At 39.0% G+C, this 11,275-nt stretch overlaps 1 protein-coding gene across 14 annotated transcripts in view; it reads right to left on the bottom strand.

Annotated features, from left to right (window-relative positions):
• The window catches only part of LOC116692375 (neural cell adhesion molecule L1-like protein), a 58,211-nt gene that overhangs the window by 24,660 nt on the left and 22,276 nt on the right, over window positions 1-11,275 (bottom strand). For 13 of the 14 annotated variants that reach the window (XM_032520626.1, XM_032520628.1, XM_032520621.1 and 10 more), the window contains exons 2-12: window positions 7,383-7,558; window positions 5,877-5,985; window positions 5,553-5,728; window positions 5,299-5,421; window positions 3,146-3,316; window positions 2,810-2,848; window positions 2,510-2,621; window positions 2,180-2,361; window positions 1,907-2,041; window positions 1,125-1,265; window positions 312-423 (exon numbers count right to left, since the gene is read on the bottom strand). In XM_032520626.1, coding sequence (XP_032376517.1) covers window positions 312-423; window positions 1,125-1,265; window positions 1,907-2,041; window positions 2,180-2,361; window positions 2,510-2,621; window positions 2,810-2,848; window positions 3,146-3,316; window positions 5,299-5,421; window positions 5,553-5,728; window positions 5,877-5,985; window positions 7,383-7,464 — 1,382 coding nt within the window. In that variant the 5' untranslated portion in view covers window positions 7,465-7,558. Of the gene's footprint in view, window positions 1-311; window positions 424-1,124; window positions 1,266-1,906; window positions 2,042-2,179; window positions 2,362-2,509; window positions 2,622-2,809; window positions 2,849-3,145; window positions 3,317-5,298; window positions 5,422-5,552; window positions 5,729-5,876; window positions 5,986-7,382; window positions 7,559-9,973; window positions 10,311-11,275 lie in introns of those variants that run through there. The other variant, XM_032520625.1, reaches the window with a different exon arrangement.

Genomic DNA, 11,275 nt, shown 5'->3' with positions numbered 1-11,275 from the left:
GAAGATATCTTATTAAAAAGACATAAGTGTCATAATTTGGTATGCAGATATCGGAAGCACTGTGTGATTACTAGCATGTGTTACTGCGCTGATGCAGTATGTGCTCTGGGTTTTTCTTTGGACAACAGCACAAACATCTGTAAATTGCACAGGACTGACTGATACAGGTATGTAAACTGTTACCAGAAGAAAACACATTACACTGAATAAAAGTGGGAAGTTATTCTGTCTTATGTGTCAAATGTTCAAAAACAGACTGAAAGATGTCCCCAAGACTACAAATATACCTGTTCTTATTGTAAATCACTTACCATGAGATGTTTGAGGGTGGAGAGCTGAAAACACTGCAGTTCATGATGACATCCCCTCCTAGTACTACAGCGTATTCTTGGTTATCCCTTGTCAATATCCGCGGTGCCATATCTAAGAACAAGGAGAGGGAGGAGAGATTACAGGTGCTCAAATGTCAAGTTATTGCCCATGAAAAAAAATCACTGCAAGGAATAAGAACAGAAGAGCAGATGACTGATAGAATTCAGACGCTTTTGTAACACTTCTAGAAATATAATACTGCTAAGCAATCAACGGAAAATGAATTGCCAAACATTTTGAGAACAGAGTATGAAAAAAAATGACAGAGACTGTTGTTGGACATCATGAATACGGAAGTAACCATATTATGATCACCTTTGTATGTTTGCTGGTAATACATTTTTGTATATTTCATAACTGCAGTAGATACTCATTTTTGTCAGATTGTCAACCCCTTTATTTAATTCAGAAACACGGAAGAAAACAAATACTGAATGAAGGATTGCATTAAGTTACAGAATATAGATGAACAGAGGGAGGTGACACCTTCTATCCTGTATGTAGGCCTCTTTTTTAGGTAAACTTCCATTTGACTTATCTACTCTTCTATAATCTAATCAAAGGCTTCCAGAATGTTTGGGATCAGATTAAAACAACGTTTGTAGAGAAAACAAAGCACCTCAAAAGCCAACTCAAACTATACAACATTACCCCGAGCAAGGTGTACCTGATAAAAGTAGCCCTTGTCTTTATTAGGTAGTAACTATGTCCTCACTGTCTGTGCAAGGTTTAAGTCTTGCTGTAATACTTACTTATGACCATGATGTTAATGTTGGCCAGAACACTGCCATGACTGTTGGAGGCTTCACACTGGTAGACAGCACTGTCCTCTGGTTTGGCATTATGGAGCACCACAGTGTCATCGAGTACTCGCCTGTTGTTCTCTGGGTCATCTGACATAACAAAAAAAACATACATAAAACATCTGAATTGTTCCTCCAGGTCTGCACTATATTTAAAAGTTTAAAAAATAGTTTTTTTATTGTGAAGATTTGCTCCTTTTCTCTGTTAGGAAAATGGCATGGGCATTGTTCATTTTTTGGAAAAGTGATTAATCATTAAATAGCAAAAATAAGCGGCAGATTGATAATGATTAAAATATACAGTATATTGGCCAATATTACTTTTTGACAAGACCACTTTTCATAAAGACAGACACATGCAAGTACCGAGGAAGGAAGTTTTACAGCAGAATAAAAAACTTTACTATCACATACGGCCAACAGTAAATATGAGCTGATGGTAAATCTTGAAAAGTAAACTTCACTGGAAATCAACTTTTTAAAATTGATGATGAAAAAAATCATCACACACACATATCCTCTAAAACATGTACATTCTGGACCTCGAGATTACACAGATTGTTTTGCATTCTCTGATGAGAAATGTAATAATAATTAAAATAAATCGTTCTGCCAGTGTCTAAACTGTAGTAAAAGAATCATTCCCCTTGTGTGGTTGAAGTTTTGTGTCTCTGTCCTCCTGCCCAGTAGCCAAAGATGCACAAACCCCAGCTAGAATTATTCCCACTCACCTCTGAAAAACTCTCCATTCCTCCTCCATGTTATCTCTGGCTGTGGTTTTCCTCTGACAGAGCACTTGATGTAAACATCAGACCCAATCACGGTCAGCTGGCTCGGAGGAGGCTCTGTGTGCCACTTTGGCGGCTCTGGGAGATGTTAAGAAGACAAGTGTTGGTCTGAATAAATATTTTTTTTGAAAACTCCACAAAATGCCATCTCGTGTCAACAGTTTTCTCTTTGAAGCAAAAACAAATGCAACCAACAAAAACATAATTAGCTCCTACCTTCCACTATTACATCAAAGTAGTGAACAGCCTCTCCAGCAGAGTTTTGGGCTTTACACAAGTATTTCCCGGCATCCCTCTCATCTATATCAGATAAGGACAACAGCTTTCCAAAGTTGTCATATTTTGTCCGTGGAGGCAGCTTGTCTCCCATTTTCATCCAGCTTATCTTTGGAGTGGGACTACAACAAGAAACAACATGTTATAAGCCCCAATGGAATGGAATGGATGTATCTCCAATGGAAGATACAAATAATACTATCCTATACTATATATAGTGATAATGTGACAATGCCGCATATATATATATATATATATATATACACATACTATCCCTGTGGTATACACTCAAGCTGGAGATGCTCTCCCTTCAACAGCACCTTCTCTGTCTGAACACCAGAGGGCAGCAGCAGGCCAGGTAGTCTCACTGCGGGGGCTTCGTCTGCGTTGAACATTGGGCATGGTCTTCCTCAGCCAGATTTATAATTCTAATCATGGTTAAATTATCTACACACAAGTTTATAATCTCTCAATCTGTTATCACGCAAACCAACTATGTTGCTGGTTCACATGATATTAAATGTGTTTTGATTTACACTGTGAAGGCTTTGATGTGTGCATATCACTCACTGGCATTGGCGCTGTCAGCAGATTCATTGCCACGTTTCACTGGAACAAAAACAAAATACTGTCAGAAATGTATATACTGATACTGGTAGTGATAGTGATGGTTTGTCTTCCCCAACATGTATTCCTTAATCCAGTGTCGTGACAAAAAAATGCCTTGCTTCTTGGTATGCAGTGGAGGAACATCTTCAATATAGCAGTCAAATATCTGGATTTATATAAACATTTTCTTTTAATTTTTCAGGGATCTGTCCTTGATGTCATTTTCTACATGTGAACTACAGCAGTGCCGCTGGCTAGATATTGGTTCAAGCCACACAAATTATTTTGTAAACCCACAGCTCTTGACCACGACAGCCATCGCGTTTTTTTGGGCAATGGTGCGTATTTTGGAGAAGGCAGCAAAGCAACAGTAGTCCTGACGACTGTCTTTCTGTAAGGCATTAGAGAAGTACAGGTTGCCATCAATGCCCATGGAAACCCTCTCATCCTGCTCAATGTGTTCGAGACCTGGAAAAGAACAAATTTGTATCAATGATATGCTATCAATGTCAACAATGTCCGTTTTCAGATTAATTTTGGCTGGAAAGAAAGCAGGAGAGTTAAGGGTAAAAAGTATTTTGTCATTAACCACATAATGAGACTCGGGTCTAAATACAGTGAAGCTTAATATACACCAGGTACTTATGAAAATGACCTAAAGAGTTTCCTTGTGACAGCATATTTTGTTTACATATGGCCATTTATGTCACAGGTCAATGATACTCCTTGGTCAGCCCATTCGCAGTACTTCACAGCTTCACGTAAGACATAGCCTTTAGTCATTGATTGTTTAGTCAATGATCAAGACAAACTGATTAAAAAAAAGATCTTCTATCATGTGCAGTGTACCGATTGGTGTGATAATCAAAAGACTTTGAGTGAAAACCTAAGATTTTAAACAATTTAAAACAAGGACTGTGCACAAGTGTTTTTGTTCACTCTTCTACATGCCTCTAGGCCCCATCCACCTAAAAGCACAAAAATAAACTTAGTTTTTCTTTCTGACATCAGTCAGGTTTGTTGGAGGCGGTTGAGGGGCTCTCGAGGGGTTGGACTGAAGACTCAGCCCCTATTGACAAAGCACTTCAGACAGAACTGAGGTGACTTTTTTCACAGTAAATCACTTTCTTTGGCAGTGGTGGGAAGAAACTTTCTGGGCCTCAAGTGTGTACCTTTCCCTGACTGTCCTTATTGTCACTGCTAAGACCACTAATGCCCATTGGAGGGTGAGGACAGCCATGTGCCTCTTCCCAAGCACATGGTGTGGCCAGCTACTTTTTTTCATCTGTGACAAACTTAAGGAAGGTGGGACGCAGACAGAACTTCACACTATCCACACTAGCCCCCCGTGATCCTTAGTTACTGCTGAAAACTGCAGTAATCTAAATTTAACTTATTCACAGTAACGTTCCTCTTTAACAAGATACCAGTTTTCATTTCATTAAGAGAACAAAATGTTTAAAATCAAATGCGTTACATTCAGCTACAGGTAAGAAACTTAATGTTTGAAATATGTTTTTATTTAAAGTATCTGTGCATCTTTGCCTAATACTGAAAGTATTTTCAGTACATTAACTAAAAAGACACCAGTTTTCCTGTTCTCTGCATTTTGGGTGGCCTTTAAGAACCAAGGACTTAAACTAACGAAGTTTAGTGCCTTTTAGAAGGGTTTGCACTAAAGGAAAAAAAAACAATACTTTTTCTTTGTTAAAGTCTCTACAACTAGTGTAGGGCTACTTTAATTTATTTTTTTATCCGCAACATTCTCAAATTTTCTTCTCAAACTACTACTATACTTTGAAATATGTATATATATATATATATATATATATATATATATATATATAGATTTAGCAGTTTGGCTTTCTTTAGGGTCAATGTAACCTGTTCTGAAATGGTTCTATTATATTTTATATATTGTGATGTACAGTATATCGTTATTGTAAGAGGCTGCAATGTACATTGCAATATTTATTTAGGCCATATCGCCCATCCCTAATTCCAATTGTCTGTTATACAATTACTTGTCAGGCTGATGAAAGGCTCCACGGTACAGCTCGACCGCAGCACCGTTGTAGCAGCTTAAATTCGAACAATGTCCAAATAAAGGTTGTTGCACTGGTCTTTTTCACCAGCTGACTCCTTTTCGCTTTCTGTTTACTCAAGATGACGATGATGCGTTGCAACCGGTTGCAGCTTGTGGCTCTAAATTTCGCAGGTAGATTGTGTCATCAACAAGCATTATCGCAATCCCGCAATAGAATCTATTGTAGGCCTATTTTGTATCGTTTATATTGCATATCATTTCTACCGCCCATTCCTACCACAAACGTAACAAAAGTGGAAAAAAAACTGAAAGTGACACACTGCCTTGAAGAGTCTTTAGATACTTATAAAGAGAAATGTCCACCAAATAAATAACAAGAATAAACATTTGCTTCTTGGCTTACCAAGGGTCATCCAGTAGATCTTACGTGGGGCAACGCCTTCTGGAGGGTTACACTCCAGGGTGATCGGCTCTCCCTCCTTAACAATAATAGGGAGATTATACTCCTTCGGAAATTTGGGAGCACCTAATCAAAAAAGCAGACAATAAACAAAAAGAAAACCTTATGAAATGGAAATTGACTCATATGGTGATTTTGAAAAGCATTAGTCAGCAATTTCACATAACAGATTAACTTCTGATGTATAGGTTACTCACTAGAAACTCTCAGTTCAATCTCCTCTGTCATGGCAGTTCCCAGCTTGTTAAAAGTGTAGCATCTGTATTTACCGCGGTATTGCACAAAGTGCTTCATTGAAAGCACTAAAGTTCCATCCATGTGGCCTATTTTGTGGGGAGGGATAAAGTCTTTTCCATCTTTTGTCCATCTGTATCTGTTGAAGCAAAATATGCAATAGGTTTCCATCAATCCATCAATGATATAAAGAATGTTATGTGACACAACTATGATTTTTTTTGTCAAAGTTTATCTTTAGTCAGTGATTTTATTATTATGACAGAAATCATGTTGATGTCACTTACTCTGGTGGAGGATTGCCCCTGGCTTCACACCTGATAGAGATCGTGTTTTCAAAAGGAAGGGCAATAATGGGACCAGCTGTGTGAGTAATTATGGTTGGAGGCTGCTCCACTGCAATATAAAGACACATGCACATAAAATGATTACAAAGGTGTTTATTGTTAACATTGGTGATTAAGTTTCTGTTACAAGATCACAATGCAAAAGAGAAAATAGCTTCCAACTGTTTTGTATTTTTACTCTTTTCTCCTATTCTTTCCTACTGCCTTGTATAAAGTGGATAAGTCAAGGACACAGCAAAGCTGTACACCAACAAAACTATTAAAGTGCTCATATTATGGTAATTTTCAGGTTCCTAATTGTGTTTAGAGGTTATATCAGAATAGGTTTACATTTCATTTTCAAAAAACACCATATTTTTGTTGTACTGCACATTGCTGCAGGTCCTCTTTTCAGAGCAATGCAAGATTGGAATGTGTTACCTGAACAATTAACACAAGAAAGCAGTAAAAGGAAATTTAAAAGTTTAGTTAAAACCTATCTATTCATTGGAGAAGTTGAGTAGACAAAGAAACAAAACAACATATGTATGTGTGTTCAATTGTGAGATGTGTCCAGAGAGGATGAAAGAGATGGAAAGTGACAATAGTATGTTGATATACCTGTCTTAAAAAAAAGTTTTCGACCTAAATGTAAGAATGCCCAATAAATGCACTGGTGGAGTTGTATATGTGTCTGTCTTTGTCTTATGTGTGTATTTTGTTTTGTTTTATATGAGTTGTATCATAAAATGATAGTATATGTTTACTTTCTGTCTTGTTGGGAGTCGCACATGATCAGTACCCAGGTCAGCACTACAAGCCAGTCAGAAGCAGAGTATGAGGGGCGTGCCATGCTAGCAGCTGGGCAAGGATTACAACGTGTGTTACAAAGTGATGCACGTTCATCACAGAAGTAAAGCCTGGACTACAATAGAGCTGTTTGGAGCAGTTTGTGAACAGTGTTTTCTGTTGGAGATGGTAAGTCTCTTTGGGATGGACTTTGGGCTTTTTCACTTTGTAAACCTATAACATGCACAAAAAAGATATATAACACAATAAAGGAAAGGGAAAAGCCAAAAAAAAGCATAATATGAGCGCTTTAACCAATCTGGACAAATAAGGGGCCTTAGACAGACACTTAAGTAAAACAGCACACCGTGACTTGATTGCAAGGCATTCAAAGCCCTAAACAAAAAAAACCTCAGCTGCAACACTTCTGAACACTTCAAAGCTGTTATTTGTTAGTCATCATTTTAAAATGTTGTTAACATTTGCACTCAAGCTGGATGGACAAGTAAAAATATGAACACGCACTTTTGACAAATGTAGAACAAAGAGAGAAATAAAGATTACATATTGAGCAACCTGTTTGACTTACAAATATTCCTTGCAAATGGACTTCATATTTACTGGAGATAAATACTGATTATATAAGTATGCCCTTAATCGGTATTATGAGACTCCTACCTTCCAGAGGGATGTTGAGGCTTGTGGCTCTGGAGGTCAAGGCCAAAAGCAGAACGAGCTGCAGGCTCCCCACCCCCCTCATCACCCTCCACTGATTGATGGAGACACTAGAGATCAGGAGAATGTGCTGATACAGATCAACTGGCGTCACTTGGGATTTGTAAGGCACAGAAGACCTGGATGAGTCAAAATAAAAACATAATGGATATGGTCAGTAATCGACCAAATCAACTTTGGGGAGGGGACACAACTGATTGACCAACAATGGTAAAATTATAAAAGTAAAGTCACTTTGGGGGGTTAATTAAGTATGTCTGTTCCTTCTTGTTCTTCTTCGAGCCCTACAAGAATCTGCTCTAATCACAGAGATGCAGCGCTGAGTGAACATCACAGAGAGAGTTGCTTTGCTCTAAATGCGCTGCAAATAATCACACTTAAAGGAACAGTGTGTAGGATGTAGTAACATCTGGCAGTGAGGTTGCATATGGAAACCAACTGAATACCTCTTCCCTCATCCCTTCCTTTCTAAGCATGTAGTAGACTTCAAAACAAGTAAGGCCCTCTCTAGAGCCAGTGTTTGGTTTGTCTGTAAAAATATACGGGCTGGAAGACAACCCACTCACTAGGAAGTTATGAAGGGCTCATTCTAGCAATCATTGTTGAAAACAGGCCACATCATAACGAGGCTGACTGCCAAGTGAAAGTAACGAAAACCAGAAGGTAAATAAACCAAATCTGACATATACATATAAACATGTCAAACCCATTTACTTTCAGGGTTTTCTGTGATGATCCTAATTAAAATCCATTAAAGATTCATTCTGTTCTGTTTTTATGATGTCTTTTTAAATATGCTGGGCCTCAGAGTAAGAACAATGTTCTTACCCTGAGGCAAATGTAGCAAGGCAGAGCAGTCACAAAGGAGTAGTAGAGAGCAACGGAGATATTAAGTATTTATAATCCTTAATTTTTACTTTAATTCAATTAATCAAATTTCACCAGTTTGGAGATTATATATTTATTTTTATGTATGAAAAAGAAGAAACGTAAAGCGCTGTAATAAGGGCCATTTAAAATGGTGCCTAATGTAGTATGCAAAAAATAACCAAGTCCGAATGAGGGCTATTATTCATCGTTAGTTGTCCCTCATTGTTGTGATGTCGTAGCACAACACAGCTAAACACTTGTCTGGAGATTACCCTTTGAACTGTAGAGCCTGGCTGGTGGCATCACATGGCGTGCTTATAGTAAACCTGACTGGCACAAAGCTGCTGTCTGCTATGATTGCTGGATCCAAGATGGCAGACTATAAAATGGTCTAAGCCCATCAGTATTTCACGGCTTATTTCTCACAGTGCTGAGACTGTGGCGGCAGCACTGGCAATACCAAATGGGTTCACCCTCGCTAATCCTGCTATCAGGAGAATGAAGGCGGGGAACTCCGGCAGTCTTGCTTAACAGTGACAGAGTGCTACTTAGGGTTCTTCTAAGGACGTGAAGCTGCATGTGTTGTCCCTTCTTAGGGGGAAAGGTTAATGTGGTAATTGTTGAAGACTAGATGCACGATTAAGCTGCTTAAATTTAGAATCAATTAAACAAATTGAGGGACTGTGGCAGAGTATTATTTGCAATAAAGGACTTTTTGTGATTATCTTCCACCGGATTGAATGGTAAACAAAGCTGGTGAGATGTTTGTTCCAGTGGAGTAAACATGCATTTTCCACTTGTCATAATAGTTGAACATCTCTCTCACACTCAGTCTGGTTCTATTGTATACTGTCTTTCACACACAGAAGCACACACACACATGCCCACATATGCACGCAGATATAGCTTTGCATTAGAGATTACCTACTTAAGTCAAAACTTTAGTGACATTGTTGTGATTTATATCACAGACAGAAACCCACATTACAGCAAACAGAGCCCTTGTTAGGTAGAGGCCTACATACCACCAGTGAAATGAGAAGTGAGACCTTTTATCGAGATTTGTGTTCATCCTGGCAACACGGCAAAAACCAAACAGGCAACTTTCATTCAGGCGCAGCAAATCCCTCCCTGTTGCACACCCAAGGAACTTTGTGGGTTAGGCAGATTACAAAATGTTATATGCACGTGGAGATCTGCAAACCTGCCACTTTGATGATGACTCAGACAAAGCTGACAAAGTGAAAGAGTCTGTTTAAAAGTCTAAATCTTTAGAATGCAAAATGGGGTGGAGTCCCTATGTAAACACATAACAAAGCATTTGTTTTGGGAGTCCAGGGATCTATTACCTGAACACATGGCAGATCATAGCCACAAATCTGCAGGGATTGTGTATCCTAAGCCAATGGTTGGCCAGGGCACTAAAAGTGTGACTACTACATGACTAATCCCTGCGAACACACACTGTATACAATTACCCCCGCCCTCTCTTTAAACTCAAACTTTGTTCAACCACCCTCAGACAAGCCAGCGCCCCTACAGACTTTGAATGTGTAGCTGCAAAGTAAAGCAGAAATTATCTGGACACGTTACTCTACTCAATTACATATGCTGTAAGTACAGAAAGAGACTAATGACACTTTCATAAAGTAACCAATACTTACTCCTTTTTGAGTCATTCTACATATTAAGTCCAGCTCTAGCAGAGGCCCAATGCAGCTGCACTACAAGTCCATAAAAAAATAAAGTAGTACGGGACAGAACCATCAAAGGATCATTCCAACAACTCTTTCTGAACTAATATCTCTGACATGTCCTTCCTCCTCAACCTCACGTTGTTCCTCTCCTGGTGCACAGGCCCGCCTCCCTGCCCGCCCCTCCACTCAAGCGGCTAAAAGGAGCGACAGGAGACTCACTGAAATGACATATGTCGCCAAAGCCTCTCACTTGGTAAAGAGGCTCTCTAAGCCTGTGACAATGACTGGGACAAAGCCTGCACTGCGGGGCTACTCAGTGAGCATTAAAGAATGGGCGGAGAGGAAGTACAGAGATGTCTCTCCTTCTCTTTCTTTCTTACTCTCTCTCTCTCTCTCTCTCTCTTTCTCTCTCTATCTTTCACTGGATCCATCCATCCTGCCTTCCACAAACTATGCACGGCCATTTACACCCAGCTCCATCTCAATGATTTTAATTTAATGTGTCCTAGCTCCATTGAAAAGAGAAGGGAGTCATTTTCTCTCAGAGGACCAAAGCTTTTGTGTACTTTCATTTCTATGCAGTGCTCCAGGGTATTGATTGATGGAGGCATGGGAGAATATGCCTGAAATAGACATGATGTTGTTGATAGCAGACTAAAAGGATCTCTATGATTTGGCTTTTCCTTTCCATTTTCTTTCTTGTAAAGATTGTTAACGTAAGCTGAGCAGAGTTTCTTATCTGGAGATATGTAAAGAAATGATTCAGTTTCATCTGTATTTCTCCTGAAGCTATTCAAACAACTTAAATATCCCTTTTATGCATAGGTCTCCACATGTTATCTGTCTGAAATTCTCTCAATTGGCCCCATTTATATTAAGTAAAGCCACGATTTGCAGGTAACTCAACTTTTGCTAGTTTGACGGCGGAAATAAGGGTCCTTGCACCAGGCACATGGTTAGGGTTGTGTCTTCAATAATTCATAGGTGTGTTTTGGGCGTAACATGCAACAAACCAATAAGAGTGTCATCTCCCATTCCCTTTAAAAGCCAGGCACGTTTGTACCTTGGCGCATTGCTATGATGATGGCGAATTTGCAGCGTAATATTTTCATATGTAATCTTTTGCATGTTTGTGTGCTGCTACTCTTCCTTGTGTGTGAGTAAGAAGCATAGTGTGCGTCTAGGCACATTATACTAATGCTCTGTTAAAGTAACAATGAAATGTTGCTATTGACTTTAGACCAGGTTTTTGTTGGCCAATGGCGCGAT

The sequence above is a fragment of the Etheostoma spectabile genome, chromosome 7 (genome assembly GCF_008692095.1).
Source record: "Etheostoma spectabile isolate EspeVRDwgs_2016 chromosome 7, UIUC_Espe_1.0, whole genome shotgun sequence".
Taxonomy (NCBI): Eukaryota; Metazoa; Chordata; class Actinopteri; order Perciformes; family Percidae; genus Etheostoma; species Etheostoma spectabile.
This window is presented reverse-complemented; position numbering and strand designations above follow the sequence as displayed.